We start from the raw sequence: 21,173 nt of genomic DNA, 5'->3' as shown, positions 1-21,173 counted from the left end.
TCACCTCAAGATGGCCATTTTGGATTCCCAGGGCTCTGTTGGTTTCTTTCATTATTCCACAGAGGGAAATGCTTTCCAGGTCTTCCTCTACCTGCCCCTCATCCTCCACTCTGAGGTCTCAAAGCACGAAAACTACCCCTCTAACGCACATGGACATTTTGATATGAAAAATAGCTTTCTAAGCAAACCTACAAGTTCTACTGGGCTACCAGAATTTAAAGAATTATTTATTTTATGTATGTGAGCACACTCTAGCTGTCTTTGTGCACACCAGAAGAGGGCATCAGATCCCATTACAGATGGTTCTGAACCACCATGTGGTTGCTGGGAATTGAACCCAGGACCTCTGGAAGAAGTGCCCTTAATTTCTGAGCCATCTTTCCAGCCCAGAACCAGAATTTAAAGGGATCGTTTTCTCCTGTAATGTCTTGAGGCTTGATTTAATGATAGCAATACTGGAATAGGCAGGTGTGCACACAGCACCCCCCATAGGGCTGCTAGGCATTCAAATTCGAATTCCCAAGTAAACCAGCCTTTGCTATGTAAACCTTGCTCCCTAATTTAAGGTTAATTGGTTAATAAAAGGCTAGAGCCTATGATTGGACAATAAAGTCAGGACTTAAGGATCCAGTGAGAGGTCTCAGCAGAGACTAGGGAGTGGGGGGAAGGAGATGGAGAGGAGGAGGCTGCGCTGAGAGGAGATGGACCATGAGCGCGTGGCCAGGAGAAACAGCAAGCAACAAGGGACATATGGCTGAGATGCAAGTTAAAACCGCTCACAACCTGTCCAATCTAGGCTTATAGCTTATAAATAAAACACCAGGTTTGTGTGTCTTTTATACGGGCTAGCTAGAATATATAATTCACACACCCCAAATATTGAATGTTGTAAATGCAAGGAAGTGTGCAAACTTAAATATGTGTGTGTGTGTGTGTGTGTGTGTGTGTGTGAGAGAGAGAGAGAGAGAGAGAGAGAGAGAGAGAGAGAGAGAGAGAGAGAGAGAGAGACCAACAATTGCTTCTGGGTATAGGGGAAAAGATTACTCTGGGGCCTGGAAAAGCCCTGGGGGGATGGGCATGTTCTGCACTGTGGCTGTATCGGTCTCACCATGTCTGTAATCAACACATACCAGGTCATGTATCAGTTTCAATGTGTGATGTTTATTATATAACATTTATATCTGGCTTTTTAAAAAGCACAGCAAACACTTTAATTCCTGAAGGCCTGAGATGAAACACTAAGGGAGAGCAGACATAAAGGATTTTAGCATCGTTCTGCCTGGAAGCGTTCAGTTCCGTCCCTCATTTGATCTCACTGAGAGAAGACACGGATGGACCCATATAGGATTCCACTTTATTTTACCAAAAATTTTAATATCCTTTTCTTTACAACTAACTCATTTTGGGAAGGAAGGTAAAGATAGAAGCAAAATTTATGGAAACCAAAACTTTTGGTTATCTTTTTTTTCTATCAGTTTGGAAAATAACAACAATATATGTGTGTATAAGGAAACTTTTAACTCATGAAGAATTAATAGTGTCCACGAGGAAAGTGAATGGAATAGTTTCTAACCCGAATGACTGAAATTACACATAAATATGGCCCATTTCACACACAATGACATGGCATCCAACATGTTTCCGTTGTGGAAGGACCAGAGGCTAGAGAGACAAGTTTGTCCTTTTGAAGAGCCAATTCAAGAGTATGACACCTCTTCCAGCCGAGGCGTCTGGCAGCTGTCTGTCTGTCTATCCCAAGGGCCTGATCTACTTAGGATGTCGGGCATGTTTCTTCATCACAGCATCCATTCATCCTTTAAATCCCAGGTTAGAAGAATGAAGCCAAATCCATCCAATGCGGTTTGCCGCTCTCTCTTTAAAAGGAGCCAATACAGAAAGGATCCACATCTCCATAATGGGCGGAGTTACAAAGATGATGTTAATAAAGTCAGTTTCTGCTTCAGAGAAAGAGCCACACAGCACACAACTTTCAAAGTATAAATGTTTACAAAAACTAAACCCAATTAAGATAGAGTCCTGGTGTGAAATGGAGTCTTTCCCAAAAGCCATGGAGCATTTGGGAAAGCAAACTAAACCCATGAACGCACATCAGCGTTTTACTTTTAGCACTACTGACACATCCCCCCCTCCCAAAAGAACATTTCTAGAGCACAAAATAGATTCGTAATGGTTTAATTAGATACATTTTATATATCCTGAACATAATTGCTCTCATAGAAATAAACTTAATATTTTGTACACAAACGTTATTTACTGTGCCACATTCATAACATACTGAGCCAAGTGCAAACATCTGTTACACCCCCTGCTGTGTGAGCCCTGCTCCCACAAGTGCTTCCTCATCCAGGATGACAGAGAACAGTATTAGAAAAAGACGGAGAAGTAAACGCACGAGAGAATAACGAAAATGTTCTCTACTATTAAACAAACAGGCCAACCAGGTTTTCTTCCCTAGAACATCTCTCCCTCTATAAGCTCCTTGGGGACAGGACCCAATGACTGATATGTGCTCATGCAGAAAAACACAAGGCCAGAAGAATCGAGCTTAAGCACAAAATATTTGGAAAATTGACAAGTTGATATCCTCTGTACCCAAACTCCCTTGGTTTCCCTCAGCCAGAAAAATGACATTTGGCCCTGCAATCGCATACAACTGACATGTACCACTAAAGGGTATCTTAAACGGAGTTTATTTATTTTACAGCTACCTGGAGATAATATGGACAGCACTTTAAAATAACCCACGAAAAATGGCGACAATTAAAAGTAGAAAGAAATATCAGCAACACTGAAGAGTAAATTTGCACCTTGGTTAACAGCATCCAGCAGAAAAATGACCGGTTTTTCTTTTTCTTTCTTTCTTTCTTTCTTTTCTTTTTTTTTTTTTTTTTTTGGTGAGCCTCTGCAAATGCTGGGTTGTGCCATTGATCAATCCAGTCTGGAATCACCCTAAGGTTTACTGTCACTCTCAGGACAATCTTGCTGGAGGGAGGGAGCTTCCTACAGCCTTTTAGGGAAAAACAATACCTCCCAAATACAGTGATTTAGGTAGAAACCCAAGGAACACATCACTTTTTAATCAAGAGAATCCGCTAGAACACTCCACCCTTTGGTCCTTTAGGTTTAACAGCTTAAATGTCATGTAAATGAAATTCCAACAGGGTTCCACCTTACAACTTTATAACCACAGTGTGAACAAAAAGGATGAAGCTGGGGCAGCAACACGGGCAAGTGCTCCATCGGAGGTGAGTGGATCAGGTGCAGTGGGGGATCTGAAGCCTAACTGAGACGCCATAGTGACGGGATGGTCAAGCCTGGGGATGGTCAAGCCTGGGGATGGTCAAGTCTGGGAACCGGAATCTCCACACAGATTCAAAGTGGAGGATGCCACAACATGTGATTGTAGTTAACGCAACGCTTCTCCCGGCTGCATCCTGAAATCCTAATTAGAGTTTCAGGGTAGACATGACCGTCATCTACCCTTCTCATCTGTCATCTTAACCTTACTATCTGTCTACAAAGGCCTTATCTGTTGTCTCTCCTTTCATCTCAGATAATCCAAACCCTGGGTGCTGTGGTCGCTTCCCTGCTGAGTCCTGGGCCTTCTGCCCTTTGCTAAAGGACACCCCCTGTTGTGTTTCAGACACAGCACCTTCTGCCTCGTGGTCTCTCTATTCTGCAGGATTCTTTTCTTATTTAGGCGGTTGTAAGGCCCTTTAGTCAGACACTAGTAAGTAAGGGCGAGACCCACTTTAAATCATACCGTAAGCCTTATCTGATGGAGGAGAACTGACTTTTGTGAGGAAGTCCCTAAGGTTGTGATTAAGTCCTAATTCAATATAAAATCAGACATAACTAGAGATGCACAGGTAAAAGAGCATCAGTTGAACAGAGAAAAAAGCCGTCCATGACAAGGGAGGAGGTTTTACAACTGCAGGGCGAGCCACCTAGGAGCACAAGGAGAGAGCTGGGTGAGCCCAAAGCCTGCCCCTGCCTCTGCCTCTGCCTCTGCCTCTGCCTCTGCCTCTGCCTCTGCCTCTGCCTCTGCCTCTGCCTCTGCCTCTGCCTCTGCCTCTGCCTCTGCCTCTGCCTCTGCCTCTGCCTCTGCCTTAGGAAACTTTTAAGGAGAGTGAAGTTCCAATCCAGTGACTGTCAGCTGTGTGCATGGTGCACGGACTTACGGGAAAGGGGAGATGAATTTGGGGGAAATTCTGAATTTTCCTCCATGTTCGCAGCAGCTTTGGGCTCTATGGTGAGTTAGCCATTATTAGGAATGCTTTGTGGGGAGAGAAATAACGCCAAGATTTATACCTCTTAACAAAATAGAAAATGTCACTAATCTTGTTATCAGAGTCTAAAGTAACACTTAAATTCAGATGGTAAGAATCTAAGAATAAAACTCTAACTAACGATAAAATATATGTAATTTTCTAATTCACTAGGAAGCCCCCTAGAGAGTTTTTTTAAACATACAGGCGTTTATATAGTCATGTACATGCAGGAACTTAAAAATGCCAATGCAGGCTTCCTACAAAAGCGTCTGTGTGCCTGTGGAGGAAAAACAAAACTGGAAGGATTCAAAACACGTCTTGCCCGCCCCCACCTTTGGGATGGATAATTTTTTTTTAAGCCTAAGATTTATATATCTGCCCTTAGCAAGGCAGATGATTAATATGTAACCGTGTAACATATGGAACTGCTTGGTTTAAAAAAAAAAAGGAAGATGATTTTGCATAGGATCCATTTACAAAATGCAAACAAGCCTTTGTTCTCTGTGGAATCTGAACAGTGTCAAGCGTTGGGCATGAGTCAGGGATGTGCTGCATGGCCTTGTGTGCCACTCAAAAATGGTACGTTATGGTATCACCCAGCCCAGGCAGAAACTGGTGTCTGTTGCTTCCTACTGAAGTTTAACACTGATTACCGGTGTCCAAATCACATACAATTTTTGCCAAATACCAGGGCACACTGTGAGGTCAGACAGAGGAGGGATGATTTACTGTCTGGACACAGGACAGGAACTCAAAGAACGACCTGGATACAGAGATCTACTTCGTATACAGTACCTTAGCCCTCTTGCCCCTCAGATCCACCACACCAGAACTGACTTAGCAAGGGAAAGCGTGCTTTTCCCCATTTAGTCCTCATATCAGCTGAATCAATGCTCTGACCAAGAAAGTGAGTCATGCCGGGATTCTAACGATCTGCCCTTCACATACACCTATGAGCACACATTTAAAAAACAGTTTATTGTACATCTCTGCGTTTCTTAAGGCATGAACAATGTTGTAAAGATGGGATGGGTTTTGGGAAGCATCAACGTCTATTCTGACGAGGCTGAGAACAAGCACACCACATCAAAAGAACACACTTCAAGTCTGAACTAACCCACTATGGCCCAGGAGCTCCTAAGGATTCGGGATGACGTATTCGGACAGCAGACGGAACATGTGGTCTGTGTATCGTTTTAGACTCTCCTGATCCGCTTGAAGCACACAGTACAGGTTTTTCACCTTCTTTTCCAGCTCTCCGGACTTTGGATTGTATATTCTCCTTCTTTTAGTCTGCTTTCGGAGGAGGGCATGGGTTTTATTTATTTATTTGTTTGTTTGTTTTAAGGAATATGGTTGCAGCAAAACAGAAAGGATCCAAAAGTGGTTAGGAGCCTTGTCTAATGCACTTTTGAAAATCCATTATAAAGATGAATAGAAAAGCAAATGGGAGGTTTTCAGTCGACCCAGAAACCACGCGTAGCTATAAGAAACATAATTGTGCATAGTTATTCATTCCGAGTGTGGTGTATTGGCTAGCTCTACGTCTCCAGTTTACCAAAGAACAGGGCTGTCTACTTTGCTAAACCCAGGGTCCTTTCGAAGTTCCCAGTAGGTGTCGTTAGAAACCCAGGCTTCTCTTTGATTTGCGTCAATAACTTTTCTGTGAAAATACAAAAGTCAGTGTTAGCCACAAGGTACGTCAAGGTCACCTGAACTGAGTTCTTTCTCACATGTATGTTGTATACAATTGGTGTCCTATCTGCTGACAGTTGATACGTCGACAATGGAAGTGACTGTTTTCAATCACTAAATGATTGAAAGAAAACAAAGAAGGAAAAGGACTAAGGACAGGAACCAATGACCATTAATCACCTCTGGGCAAGGGGAGAAAGTAGAGAGGCCCAAACACAGCTCAGTAAGCACTGTAAGGAAGAGCTGCCTCCCAGGAACAGTGTAACACCAGTAGCTGCAAAGGCCTGTGAAGCCCATGTCTGGAGGGCACACTGCAGCCCTGCAGCCCTCTGAGGGGCACACTGCAGCCCTTTGAAGAGAACACTGTAGACCTCCTAAAGGGCACTCTGCAGCCCTCTGAGGGGCACACTGAAACCTCTGAAGAGTGGGTCTGCACTTCCGGTGATCACAACATGGCAGGTCTAAGGGGGAGACTGTCACCCTTTTCTGTGCATGCTCAGAAAGATGGCAGAGGATAGATCTGGAAACCACAGATTCATCAGTGTGATGTTTATATAATCCTTTAAATAATCCTGGAGTAATCGTCTTTGGTCATACCACAGTGGGGCCAAATCTGAGCAGAGGAAAGCTCTGTGTGACAGAAATAAAATCAAATCCTAATGAAGTCATGGTGCCCTTGGGGAAGAGCCCCAGCCACTGCCTGGGTGAGGAGTGGGAACACCTTCCTGCTACCCTAAAGGGTCCAGAAAAAGAGAAATGCCTTCTGGTAAGCTCCTTCACTGTCCACAGAAAGAAAAGACCATTGAGAAGAGCTGGCCGGTGACAGTCACTAACTTCTACAAGCACAAAATCGGATTCAGTTCTCTCACTGTCTGATACAAGTTACCCACATTTGCTTACGTTCCTAGACACTCTGCACCCTTCTTTTTCTCTTTACCACGAGTCCCTCATGGTTCGTGGTCACAGAAAACACAAACTTGTGGGAATGGCTGACTTACTTAAAAAATTTTGGTATGTGCTCAAGATTGTTTTCCTCCATGTAGCGTCTTCTCGATCTCTGGAGTTCCTCAACTCTTTGTTTCTCTGCAGCTGCAGCTTCTAGGTTCCCTTCTTCCAAAAATCTAGGCAGAATACAGTTGATATTCCAATGTTAGCTCCTTTTAAGAAAAACCACTGGCATAACATTACCTGATGATTACTAGTAAAACCCTGAACCGTGGTGACATTACTGATGTCCCTTCATGTCTGTTCCAGGCCAAGTGCCATTAGTCTGTACACCAATTAATATAGTTTCTGCATGTGTGGACTGAATTACTCCACTGGGAACACAATGGAAAGGGGGCAGGTGACTGGTTTAGCCTTGGGCACTTCTCTGTGCTGTCTGGGAGGCTGTCAGCTCAGATTTTTCTGAAGAATGGCATGAGGTCACAAGTTGGGTTCTTTCCCTCATAGTGCCAAATGTTTTTGTTAAGGCCATTATGCGATGCTGGATGGTGACTTGCTGTCCTCTACTGAGAGACCAAATTGACAGCAAGTTTTCCTCTTTTACTGGAAGTGTCAGAGAGATGCAAAAGAAGGTATGCTGAAATAGAATTGAGGTCAACAGACTTAATGATGATTTGTAAATGTTTTTCTCTGTGGCTACAATATACACTGTAGAAGTTAACTGATGAAACTAAATGTAAATCACTGAGATGCACATCCCAGGAACAACACAAACTGCATTATTTTTAGCACAGTCTATGGAATCATATGTAGAACAGAATGCAGTGAAAGTCACACCAAGAACATTTTAGGAGGGAAAAACTGCACACACACCTAGGAAACAGGGAGCTGATCTTGGATGGAATACAGATGGCAGACAGAATTTTAGGGAAAATGAAAATGAATTCTGTAGAAGTGGAGGACATCATGGAGCATACACATATAAAAATAACACAAACTGAACTCAGTGGTTTGAGCCCTGTCACTCTTGATCTTCAATTTAAATGGCACTTCGTGTTACAGGACAGTGTGTGTAAAGAGGTTATAAACACAGGGAGAGGAGCAATTGTACAGTCACCACCTGAGGTTTCAGACATTTGGTAAATATGGGGGAAGCTTTGTGCCCAACATAACTGGACAGAGTAAGCTTCTGTTTCAATGACCCTACAGATGCCATTTTGCCCACATTTGGAAACTCAGGTATTTCTGAGTGAATAAGGGGACGAGAATGCAGGAAGGAGCAAAGAAACGATGTTGCACATAATCCCGATCACCTTTGACACCTGCATTGTTATCTAGAATACCACAGAGACCTGGCGCCCTGACCTTTGATCTGGCCGGAATCGGGCATCTGTGGGAGGAAGGAGCTCCTTAAGGACTGGATCCAACTCGTTGAGCTCCACGGCAAACCTCGTAAAGCCATAGTAGAGCTCATAGTTGGTTGGCAGAGAACCTGGAGGGAGACAGAGAGCAGCCATGAGAAGGAAAGGCTCAGAGCGAGGGAACGAGCTGACTTCCTCAGGAAGAGCACTGAACTGGGCTTCGAGAGCCCAGCTTACAAACAGGTTTGTACTGATGAACACAACACTGCTCTCCTTTCGAGTCATTAAACCGATCCTCCTTTGCTAGGTGAGAAGGTTTATGTTGATGGTTAGCACTGAAAGATTAGCATATTTAATAAAACCCAGCCCTTAAATAAAGCCTAACATTATAATAATGGCCTTCATTCTCTGAACACACATCCAATTAGGTAACTTTATAAAGACCAGGATGGTTAACCACAAACATTAACACTTCACCAGAAACATCTGCCATGTATATCCTCATTAGAGCATTTAAAAACTATTTTTTTTTACATTAACTCAAGTGGGAACACAGGTTTACACTGCAACTGCCTTCAGACACACCAGAAGAGGGCATTAGATCCCATTACAGATGGTTGTGAGCCACCATGTAGTTGCTGGAATTGAACTTGGGACCTCTGGAAGAGCAGTCAGTACTCTTAACCACTGATCTATCTCTCTGGCCCTAAAACTATTTTTTTAACTCTGTGTGTGTGTGTGTGTGTGTGTGTGTGTGTGTGTGTGTGTGTGTGTGTGTTTCTCACTTTGCTGTCAGGCTGGTCTTGAATCCCCTAATTCTAGCAATTCTCCTGCTTCTGTACTTGTTTCTCCTAAGCACTAGGGCTGCAGGCGTTCACCATCACATTTAACAGTGCGGTAGGACTTCACTTGATGCCTCACTTCTGCTAGGAAGTGCCCAACCACTGATTAGCTCCCCCAACATCTTATTGGTGCTTATTAGAAATTCTAAGAACATTTGTCTGATTTGCTCACTGAAGCGTTTCAACCACCTAGAACAAGGCTGATGCACAGTCAGTACTCAGTAAGTAAGTCACTAAGAACGAAAGAATTAACCACTCTACCAGAAGGAAATGTATAAAGCCCTGACAGTGCCCTTTAGGAAACCAATAACTAAGTTTAAAAGTTGGAGGTGACCTGATAAATTCCGATGAAGGGAAATGTTCCCTAGCAATATTTCTCCATTCATACTTGATATTCAATTATACGCTAAGGTAATGACTGGCTCTGCCAATGTCTTCTATTAAGTGCCAGCATGCCACAGTGTTGCTGCTCAAGTGAAAAAGAATCACTGTAGCAATCTCCTGGATTTGTAGATTAGAGACGTTATATTTCTTTTCTTTTATGTAAAAACTAAACATGAGCAAGGGCTTGCTTATGCATTTCAGTTTTTTATCTTTATTTAGTACACGAAGTGTTTGCATGCATGGGTTTTGTTTAGAGCCAACTTCCCATGGCAGATTTCAACAGGTCACTTGACTTCATGTCAGTGATTCGGCCTGTTTTTAATGATCAGATATCCAGTAGTGGATTTTGTCGAGTGTAAATGTAACAGCAAAGGCCTGGAGCATTTATGTTCCGGATGTCTCTATTAGAAGGAAATGCAAGGCAGACTCCATGGTACCCTGTGTTTCCTCCCTTCTGTTGCCCACAGCCTCCTGACCAGGACGCTCAGGTGGTCTCACCTGGTCTCCAGATGCACTTTGCCGAGGGGGCCACCCCGCAGTAGAGTCCTTCGTGCCACTTCCCAAACAGTCGGTGCACCACCTTCCCCTCCTGGTCTATCACCACCCCCTGGACTTCATTCACGTTGGAGTTCCAGTAATTCACCTGGAAAACAAGCAACCCCGAGTGCTTTAGCAACACCAACCTGTCCTCTCCATATGAACAGTGTTTTCTCCCTTGGCCTGTAGCTCAGCACATTCTGTCCATATGGAAGGCTGCCCTTCTTGCTCTCTCTCTCAGTAGAGCCTCACTAAGGAAGCTTCAGCTGACTGGGAACTTACTGGGTAGCCCAGGTTGCTACAAAACTCAAAATCCTTTATCTCAGACGAAAGTGCTGGGCTTAGAGGTGCTACAATAGCTGGTTAGATGGATTTCTCTGAAACGGGCAGTGAAGGGCTGGGCATGAGGCATGAGCACTGGCTACCATGGGCAAGGCTGTGGATTTGATTGATTCTTAGTACCATAAAAACCAAACCAAACCAAACCTACTCCATGCCACAGCACGAGAGCCTGCCATTCTCTAGCTACCCCCAGAGCAGATGCTAGCTGAAGAACCCAATATTAACTCATAGGTTAGTGATTTTTCTCTTCAGATTTTCTCCCTTTGCTCATGCTTAATGAAGTTCAACGGGACATGATGTCAACATAATCGACAAGCCTGTAATATACTTAAAGAAACATGGATATGGTGTTGTATATTCTACTTCGGAGCAGTGTTACTGGAGAAATGGGGTTCCATGGGCATTTCTGTCCCTAACCTTTTTTTCTAGTTAATAAAGGTAATGCTTTCTTTTGGCTCAATTTGGATAGCTCCAGGAAAGGGTTGGTGGGTTTGGAATGACTGGCAGCTGTCATCTGTATGGTTCTATTCAAGTATTTTCAGAAACTGGCAGCTGTTCTAGAATGAGCTCCCTAAAGAAGATCGCCTACATATATCATGCCATCATCAGGCAGTAATAGACACTACAGCACTCAGTATAGGGATGGAATATGGTCTAGAATTTTACTGATGACGATGTAAAAACAAGATTCTTTGAAAATAACCTCACTTCTCCTTTGGCATGTTATTTTTGACCTCTACGAATTTAGAAGCTTGTATCTTTCAAACAACTCAAAGCCAGTTGTGCTTTCTTGTCTAAAATGCCCAAATGTCTAAGAAGCCATGATGCAGGGCAGCTCTCCTCTGATTGCTTCCTGAGGAAGCATTCTGCACAGGCCTTCCTTTTCCACAGTGGTACTCACCTTGACGAATGTGAGCTTGCAAATGCAAACACTGCTTTTGGTATTTCTAATGGTTACTTCGCCGTAATGCTCGATCCATCTCCTCCCACTGAGGATGTTATGTATACACGTGGTGACTTTATTCCACACATAGTAATCTCCGTACCTACAGACAATACAGCACTGGTTAAAAGCCACGGACTCAGATATATCAATGTCCTGCAAAGGAAAATATTCTTTGGATAAAGCCTCCTACTCCCTTACTTTCTCCTCATTTCTTGAAAAACTTCTGTGCAGTCATAGAAATGCGTGACATCATTTATTTACTCACAGTGATCAAGTGTTCTCTGAGCCTAAAGAGGCTCAGCTCACCAATGCCTCTCTCTGGCCCTCTGGTACAGTGGCGTGTAAGAAAATGCTCAAAAAGTATCATGTAGGTTACTATTTACCAATGAACAAAGGATGAGAACAGAAGAGGAGTTTAGTCCTTAGATTTCTGGCACATGGAGGGATTATTGGGCAAGTCATAGCAGATGAGGCTACTCTGTAGGTTTTGTGGTGGGGAGGCGGCCACTGTGTATAAGTGGTGGGTAAGACACAGGGGCCAGAAAAAGCACAGTATCCAGAGTTCTGTAAACAGTGGGCTCCAGGTCATGATGAGGGCAGGGAAGGGATTTAATGACCCAGCAAAGACTGTATTCACAGGCAGGCAATGCATACTGGTGGAAGGACTGGAGGGAAGAAGAATTAATCAGATTTGAGAAAGATTACTCTCAGAACACTTTTAAACTACACTCATAAAAGTTAGGAAGAAAGATGCAGTCATTCTTTAGGAAAAAGTGAGCAGGCCCATCTATGGCATGAATCTAATGCAGATTCTGGGACTAAGGTATGAATATATTTCTGCCAACCAATGAGAGAGCACGGCCACAAATCAGGTGTAAGTTTGAGCATTTCTTATATTTTCAAGCAAAACTGTATTTCATAATGAAATAAAATGCTTCTAAGGTCTAACTGGTGTGATATGGGTATTACAGATATTTGGAAAACTCAATCATAAATTTTCACTTATTGCACATTTACTCTTTATCCTTACCTTTTTCATATTCAATTCACCAGCATATTGTGTGCTTCCATATGCACATGCATGTACATGTGTGTGTATGTTTGTGTGTGTGCGTGTATGCATGACCCCAGGTGCAGGGCATGTGTGTGGAGGTCAGAGCGTAACCTCAGGTGGTGTCTTTGCCTTCCCACTAGAGACAGGGTCACTGTGCTTTTTCTCTCCTGCATCTTGCAGGCCTGAGAGCTCTCTGAGGATTCCCCTGTCTCAACCTCCCATCTTCCCACAGCAGCACTGGGATTACAGGCACTCATGCTATGTGTATCCTGTTTTTACATGGCTCCTGGGGATTTGAACTCAGGTCCTTGTGTTTTTATACACTGAGCCGCCTCTTCAGCTCCCCTCGACAATACATCCTACCCAAACAGATAAAACCCAGATCAGCCAAACAAGCAAATGATAAATTAGTATCTTGTTTGTATGGCCTATGTCTTCAAATTTTTAAATATAGAATACAATCATAAAAAAAACCCTGCATCGCTAGTTTTTGGTAAATAACTTTAAAAAAACGTAGGCTGACATGCTGGTGGGAGTGTGGCCCGTGTGGCTTTGGGCTGACCAAAGGAGGGATACCAGGAAAGCAGCAGGAAGCCGTGGTGTACGTACAAAGGTGGTTGTGTATGTTGTGGGAATCCATTCTGATACTTGTGCTGGAGGTGACTTTGGACATACAGGGACATGGACTTTTGGAGTCTTCCAAAATACCCACTTGGACTGTAAGAGAACGCACGAAGCCTGAGAGGAGAGGAGAACAACCTACTTTGGAAGCGTGACATTCAGGGTTCCGACGGGCAGGATTTCCATTGACTTTCCCCAGAATTTATTTTTCCATCTGATATCTAAACAAGATAGCGAGAGAACAAAAATTCAGCGCTCCACATTTGATCGGTTCTGTAGAAACCAATACCCATGCCCTATGTTACAAGGCAGATTTTGCAATCACAACTGACTGTAGTGTGCATTTAATATCCCAAGGCCCTGTCAGTCCTTGTGAAAAAGCTAAGGTGGAAATATTGTGACTCTACCCAGGTTCATTATTTGTTCCTCTATAATCCTGCTCCCTGTTTGTTTCCAGAAGTTTGGAATAAAATATGTGTATGTGAGAGGTGTTCATATATGCACATGAACCTAGAGACTGTGGTGCTAAAATCGTCAGATAATAAATGCTGTTCTGATTAAACAGTAAAAATAGTCAATACACACACATGCACACACATACACACATGCATGCACACACACACACTCATGCGCGCACACAATACAGGGCCTGAAGTAATGTAAAAATAACTGCAGTATTTTTATTTATTTAATTGACTCATAAAACATTTCTCCCTATATGAAGGAGTTATATGTCTCAGGAGAATAGCAAAAGATAAAAAAAAATGAGTAATCTAAAATCTTTCCCTACAGATAGAGAAGATTTATGAGCACGTGGGATGAACTTAATGAACATGTCTCCTGCACTGGCTATGGCATAGCCTGAGGGCCACCATTCCTTCTCATTGATGGCTTTACATTTTCCACATGGAGACTCAGATCTACTGGCAAATCTGTAATAATCACCTGTTCCCTCTGGATAAACTGAAAAAATGATTAGGGCTGTCCTTATAAGACTTTTGACCCTTGGTCATAATCAAGAATTTACTTATTTTCTTTTTCTTTTTTTTCGGAGCTGAGGACTGAACCCAGGGCCTTGCACTTTCTAGGCAAGCACTCTACCACTGAGCTAAATCCCTAACCCCAACTTATTTTCTAACGTTGTCATAAAGTACACTTACAGCTCTCTGTCATGGTGTGCTCTCAAGTTAAGATAATGCTTCCTGTGAGCAGGGAAGTGCCTTCCACACACAAAGAACTATTTTACACTTAATAGTCAAGTCAGAAGATAAGCTCTTTACTTTCCTAAGGGGGTTTTGAAACTTTTAGATAAGACTGAAATTATACCACAGCAACGGGACTTAAATAAGAGAGTCTTCATTTCAAAATGCACGCTCCAAAGAGTCAAAAGACCGTGAGTCACTTCAGTGTTTAGACCATTGTCCCTTTGGGGAGGGGTTCTTCGAGAAAATCTATGTGCTATACACACAGTTTGCAGATGCTCCAGTCCCTTATATAAAAAGTGCAAGATACTTGCATGTAAAAGATGCATTGTTCTCATGTACTTGGAATTATCCTTGGATGACCTATAAGAACTAATAAAGTGTCAATCCTCTGTAAACAGCTCTTACTGTTCCATTTCTTGTGGGATAAAAGAAAACTATTGGTATGCGTTCAGTCTAAAGCGTTTGTCTGAGGGCTGTCCATCTGGGTTGGTACGTATGCTCGAGGACATGTTTGGGTTGACTAGATGTCTAGACAGAGGTGCCATTGAGCATTCCTTTGGGATTAAAATCTCTGCACACATTCTAAGGAGAAGCAAGAGGGCAACAGACAGCACTGAGGCCTGCATGGCACCGTGAGACAAGGTGATGGCTCCAGGCTGCACAGGCAGCATGGAGCTCTGAAGTATGATGGACAGCGTGTGAGCTCCGTGGGCTCAGCATCTCATTTCCAAGACGACACAGTTTCATATTAAAGTGGAAAATTTAATTTCTCAGGCTGATCCCTACTAACACTTACTACTTGGCTCTGAGTTCCCAAGGCAGAGATAAAACTGAGCACAGTGTACTTTTAGTAGCTAGAAAATGTCCACAGGCTTATCTGTTTGACTCTCGATTATAACTGATTGAAATACAAACCTTGCCAAAACACAAAGTTCTTGGATTCACAGTGACAGGCAGAAATGGGTGGATGATGGCTAACCTGGAAATTAAAAAAAAAAAGGGCAATCATGTTAGTATTCCAACTCGTATACAGGATGGTTTTCTTTGTTTGTTTGTGACAGGGTCTCACATAGCTTGGACTGGCCTCAAACTTCCTGCATAGCTAAGACTGGCCTTGAACTCCTGATTTTGCTGCCTCCATCCAAGTGCTGGGATTGCAGGATACATTACAAATACCCAGATCATCAATGGTGTTTTTTAAAAAATAAAATCCTTCTTCCCCAACAAAACTAGAGAATCCAGTTCCAATAGTAAATTCGTCTCAAAAGTGTAAGCCGTTAATATTTATCATCATGCTTAAACGCAGAGAGCTTACACACACTTCGAGGGGACGAGGGTGCAGTTGAATGTGTGTGTTTTCTGTTAACTGGTAAACTAGCCTGTCCCATACACACACTTATCAAGGCTTGCCTTGTCACTGCGCCGCTCTCTTACCTTGGACAGCAACCTCACTTACTTGTTCCGAGAAGAACCGAAACCCCTTATCTTCTCTTATGCACTCATAGGTCTCCCCCAGGACCGGATTGAACGGCTTACTTCCTGCTCTGAAGTAGGTGGAACAGTACCCTGAGACTGCAAAGGCAGCGACGAGAACCTGCAAGGTCACAGGAAAGAATCGCAATGTAGGAGGGACCACCCCAAGTCTGCTTGCCTCGACTTCTACGGACTGTGTACATCCGTCTCTCTCTCTCTCTCTCTCTCTCTCTCTCTCTCTCTCTCTCTCTCTCTGTGTGTGTGTGTGTGTGTGTGTGTGTGTGTGCAGGGAGGGAGGGTCTGCTGACGTGATGCTGCTTGTGTTTTCAGTTATTTGGATCTTTATCAATACACTGGTAGGGCTAAGTTAAACTACTCCTGTGAGAACCGCCAGGCAACTGAAGCCACGTCCTCTACACTCATGTGTCCACCCGATTTCCTGAATAACTGAGAGCTCAGAGGTTCCGAAGGCCAGCCTGCAAGCCATTTCGCAGGCATGCAGGAGTAGCTGCTGGTGCTGGTTAGAGCAGAGGTCAAGTCCTCCAGTCTTATGGAATAGAGGATAAAGTAGCAACAGCAAGTTGATTTCTCAGGGCTGTGCTCCCGAACAGATGGGCTCTCCTGGCACTCAAGATGAGCTGACAAAGCAAGGCCCAGCATGCTTTAACCTCTAAGGAGTAGGATATTTTTGACAAACTTTAGGGAACGCTCTAGGCCAGCAGGTACGCCCACTCAGCTCAAGGTCAATATGCACCTCAGGATAGCTCTGAATGAAGCCCAACACATTTGTAAATTGACTCCATACGGCAAAACCAAGGGCTGAGCACCCCTGCGGGAGAACAGGCTGTGGAAACCTCACAACACGAGTAGCTTCCAAGAAGAGTGTCTAGAAGTTCCTGGCTTTGCTTAGTCATTCGAGCAGATCAAATCTTCTCTAAACCTATACTGTGCGAATGTCCTATGAACAAGGCTGTCCACATGATGGTTGTGTCAGCTCATGTCCTCTAGGGGGCGCTGCCCTGTTCTTTGTTACCATACCATCCTCTCATAGGGGTCGTCGGTCTCCGAGGCTTTGTCCAGGAGCTCACTGTACTCCATTTCCTCACAGAGGTGCTGCAGAGTGTTGAGTGGCTCGTTGAGCTCCACGGGCATGGAGACTTTGGACAGGTCTTTGCCAATGTTGTTCCTCAAGATATTCCACAGGTTAATGTTACTAGTGTCCGGGCAAGGAGCAGGCAGGCAGGTTCGACGGCCATTGCGGAAGGCGCCTCCTGTGAGCTCCCCATTCAGGACTGGGAGAGGAAGAAGAGTAGAGAGAGTGATGCTCCCCCATTCTGGCTACGTAACATCAGAGCAGAAGAGAGAACTCTTTCATGGGATTCTGACTGTAATACAGCTAATCACATTAACACACAGGATGATTTCTATATAAATTTGAGAACAAGTGCTCAAAGCGTCAGGGTAGGATTTTAAGCAAAGTTTCAAATGTACTCAAATACTATTTAAGAAAGCAAAGTCCTGTGTGTGTGTGTGAGTGCGTATTTCAGAGGAGGGATTTTTCATAATCAGAGGTAAACCTTTAACCACATACCCAGCAGATTTTATAATTGCCACCTGGATAGATTATGCAAAAGAGAAGCTATGAATAACTGCTGAGGGGAAGGAGGGGATGGCTGGCTACCCATTCACCACGGTTAGAATGTGGCCCACAGATAGATCAACCTGGTCACTCAAACGATGCATACTTTGCCGAGAAATGTTGTCGGCGACACTGGTGTTGTCCTCAGATATGTTGTCACTCACGTCGCTGATGTAGGACTCGTCATCGGAAGCCTAAGGAAGGAAGGAAGGAAGGGCCAGGAGGTGGTGAGAGAGCTTCTTAGGACTCTTGCCTCAAGAGCTCAGATCACCAGAGGGTTAAAAGTAGCAAACTCTTATTCAGATGAGCAGCAGATATCTCAGGGAAAGTCTACTTGGATATGTTCAAAGAATACCTGGGTGACTTCTACAGGATGCTAGAGAGGAACCTCTGCTTTGAAGTAGCTCCTCGGTGGCAGCGTCACACGCCTTTCATTCCAGCGCTTGGGAGGCAGAGGCAGGAGGATCTCTGACTTTGAGGCCAGCCTGGTCTACAAAGCTAGTTCTAGGACAGCTGGGGCTACACAGAGAAACTTTTCTCGAAAAAACAAAAAAGCAAAAACCAATCCAAAACAAAAAATAGCTCTCATCTTAGCCAAGCTGGGAAGCTGGGGGTGGGGTGGAGGTGGTTATGCTTAATTCAGGAAAACACAGTGCACACACATATACATGAAGGAAAGCATGGGCCTCTACCCAGAGGATTCCAGATAGGCTGCCCAGAGTAGTGCTACTGAGCAGAGGGTGTGGGAGATGTCAAAGAAAGAACAGGAGTTGCCCAGTCACTATGAGACAGAGAAGCACCACAGGAAGGAGGGAGAGGCACAGGTAAGAACAATTAGGGAGACATTCCCAAGGACTGCTGGGAAGTTAAGAGTGTCTGTGGCCAAGCGCAGGGAGACAAGAAGAAGGCACGGTGGTGACGATAGGTTTTTCGGACAACCTGAAGGGTCATTAAAATCCAAGAAGCTGCAAGGAAGTCCACACAGAGTCAGACTTAAGTTATCCACAAGATGCTTACAGCTTCCTTTAGGGAGCTGAGATGAGCAGATGCTACACAGGTTCCAGTAACAAGTCCTAGTAGCCTAGTGCCTGACAACTTGTAGGAGGATGGCGAGAGATCAAACATGAAGTCATTCTCTTCCCGAGAAAAACTAATGGAGCAACCATGAAAGCAGCGGGGTGTAGGGCTACAGCTCAGTGGTGGGCGGTCTACCTAGTGTGCGTAAGCCATAGTTCAATCCTCAATACTGCGGAAATAAGTGAACAAAAACCTAAAGTGAAACCCCAACTGAGGGCAAAATTAAATTAAGGAGCAATGTGATGTACAGAATCCAGGCAGTTAAGTAAGAGCACTGGGACAGTTAGGAATTGGGAAGCCAAGGCCTCAACTTCAGACAGGAAAACAACGCTCTTTACCGTCTTCAAAGTGAAAACGGTGGTATTTAAAACCAAAACATCCCTCCTGTAAAAATATTAGCAAGTCCAAGAGGGAGGGCAAACCGATTTTAAAAGTCAACTGCACTGCCATCACCTACAGGACCATTCAGGTAGGCCTCATCCCCCCAACTTAGACACATGCTGCATGTTTCTTCACTACTAGCAAAGAGGATTGGGGTTGGTTTGACCATTCGTTTTGGTGCCTTGAGGGTCTTTCTACATAGCTCTGGCTAGCCCAGAATTCATTATGCAGAACAAGCTGGACCACTTGCGGTGAGCCTCCTACCTGTGCTTCCCAAATGCTGGGATTGCGGTTATGCTCAGCATGTCTGGGTCTCTAGTTCTGCAGTGTCCTGAACACATCTTGCCTTACAAGAGATGAAGCTCTTCATCTGTGTTGGGAAGGCCAGCGCCTTCGATGCTCACTGATGACACACAGAGACGAACCAGCACGCAGGTGCCTCCAATACAGACAATGTTCGGGTATGCTCTTTGTAAACCTGCTTGTCTCTCAACATGTTTCTGTTATCTTATGCACTGCAATTCCTGGTTTGCAACTTCTCTTTTTTAAAACGTGCTTGTGCCAACATTTTGCTACTCAAAGTTTTAAATTTAAATAAAATAAGAACTATCGGGGGGCGGAGGGCACAGCTGAGTGGTAGAGAGTTTGTACCTAGCACACATAAGGCTCTGGGCTTGATCTCCGGTACTGCTAAAATATTTTAATTCATTTTTAATTTTTACACATTTCCATATTTGTTGATGACTTTTAGGGTTGAAGGGCCGATCTGTCAGCGGAGTGCTTGTTGTACAAGCATACAGGACCTGAAATCAGATTCCTAGCATCCATGTAAAAACTGGATGTGGTGCATGTAGCTGAAATGGGGGAGAGGAGACAGAGTCCTCAGGCAGCCTAACGAAGTCAATTAACACCAGGGCTCAGGGGGAGAATGCGTCTCAAAAACTGAGATGGAGAGAAAGTGAAGAAGATACTGGAAGTTGATCTCTGGCTTCTATACATACATGTGTATGCATACAAAGAAACACCCAAAGTCATGCACATACAAGAACACACACACACACACACACACACACACACACACACAGTAACTAAATATCAGGGCTGAAAAGAGTTGACATATTCGCTTACAGAGTTCATATATTTCAGATGATACCCTCACAGGACTGTACATATGGGTTAAGGTAATAGGATTTTTGCTTTTGCATATAGGTTTATAGACATGGCAAATTGAGGAAAAAATATTTTTTTGAATCATGTGTTTGCCCTTTACTTGGTCTCCACGGTTCTCACAGGCTGCAAGAGAGCCAGGGGGAACGTGACTGGGCCCGGGGAAGCTGAGCTCATTAGCTTGTAGGGAAAAAGAGGCAAATCAATCTCTTCCTCCCAATTTCTCTAAAACAGTGGTTCTCAACCTTCCTAACACTGCGGCCCTTTAATACACTTCCTCATGTTGTGGCAACCTCCCAAATTACTGTCCCTGCTACTTCATAACTATAATTTTGCTCTATTATGAATCTTAATGTAAATATCCAATATGCAGGATATCTATATGGGACCCCTGTTAAAGGGTGGTTCAACCCCCAAAGGGGTTGAGACTCACAGGTGGAGAACCGCTGCATTAAAAGAGGCTAATCTCACTTAATTGCAGCCAAGGAGACAAGTGCCGACCAGAATTAAATGTATATTGCAATCTTGTTCATTGTTAGCATTTGTTAAGGAAACTGCCATGCTTAAGCACACTGTTCGGTTTCTGATTTCTCCTAAACTACTGTGCCATAAATGGTACATTATCTTTCGTGTAGAATTCTGCAGTGACCATGGACATGAGTCAGAAGTACGTACATCCCACGTTTGTGTGTGGCAGCATTGGGGGCTGGGCTGTTTACTGTGGTCCTCTCACATGTCCTACACACAGACCAAGATCCTGGGTCGTTACCAAGGCCTGCATCTTCCCTGAGAACTAAAAGTGCTGGAGCCAAATATTTTGGTTCCGAACTTCAGGGTTCAAAAATAAATCAGGAACTCCTTTTCTAAATGCGATTAGGTACGTCCCTGCAGACACAAGTCTTAAAGCAGACACTAGGCTGGTAGATCATTCTGGAAAGTATGGCCATCTTTTATTTTAAAAAAAAATGATGTAGCTTTTAGTAGACAATTTTCTGAAAAGGTTCTGAGGACTGGTTAAGTAAATGCACTGGTTGCTACCATATCCCCAGTCAGGTAAATTTTGGTGTGAACACCTCTCAGAAGCATTGTGGGTGAATGGCCCGAAAGAACACCTCCCTTCATTCAGTTAGCAAAGACTTAGTGACTTCGCTGGACTGTTCTAGAGACAAAACGGTGACGTCTCTATTGTGGGGTTTGCATTTTAGAGGTGGA

General features: G+C 43.9%; 1 protein-coding gene across 15 annotated transcripts in view; it reads right to left on the bottom strand.

Moving 5' to 3' along the window:
• Nucleotides 1-1,342: 1,342 nt before the first annotated feature.
• Nucleotides 1,343-21,173, bottom strand: part of Osbpl6 (oxysterol binding protein-like 6) — a 197,167-nt gene continuing 177,336 nt past the window's right edge. For 14 of the 15 annotated variants that reach the window (XM_017591693.3, XM_017591695.3, XM_039104857.2 and 11 more), the window contains 10 exons: nucleotides 17,443-17,530; nucleotides 16,736-16,989; nucleotides 15,681-15,818; nucleotides 15,140-15,203; nucleotides 13,162-13,240; nucleotides 11,300-11,444; nucleotides 10,018-10,162; nucleotides 8,298-8,424; nucleotides 6,986-7,108; nucleotides 1,343-5,955 (listed from right to left, as the gene is read on the bottom strand). In XM_017591693.3, the coding sequence (XP_017447182.1) occupies nucleotides 5,847-5,955; nucleotides 6,986-7,108; nucleotides 8,298-8,424; nucleotides 10,018-10,162; nucleotides 11,300-11,444; nucleotides 13,162-13,240; nucleotides 15,140-15,203; nucleotides 15,681-15,818; nucleotides 16,736-16,989; nucleotides 17,443-17,530 (1,272 nt within the window). In that variant the 3' untranslated portion in view covers nucleotides 1,343-5,846. The remainder of the gene's footprint in view (nucleotides 5,956-6,985; nucleotides 7,109-8,297; nucleotides 8,425-10,017; nucleotides 10,163-11,299; nucleotides 11,445-13,161; nucleotides 13,241-15,139; nucleotides 15,204-15,680; nucleotides 15,819-16,735; nucleotides 16,990-17,442; nucleotides 17,531-21,173) is intronic. The other variant, NM_001107735.1, reaches the window with a different exon arrangement.

The sequence above is a fragment of the Rattus norvegicus genome, chromosome 3 (genome assembly GCF_036323735.1).
Source record: "Rattus norvegicus strain BN/NHsdMcwi chromosome 3, GRCr8, whole genome shotgun sequence".
Classification (NCBI taxonomy): Eukaryota; Metazoa; Chordata; class Mammalia; order Rodentia; family Muridae; genus Rattus; species Rattus norvegicus.
This window is presented reverse-complemented; position numbering and strand designations above follow the sequence as displayed.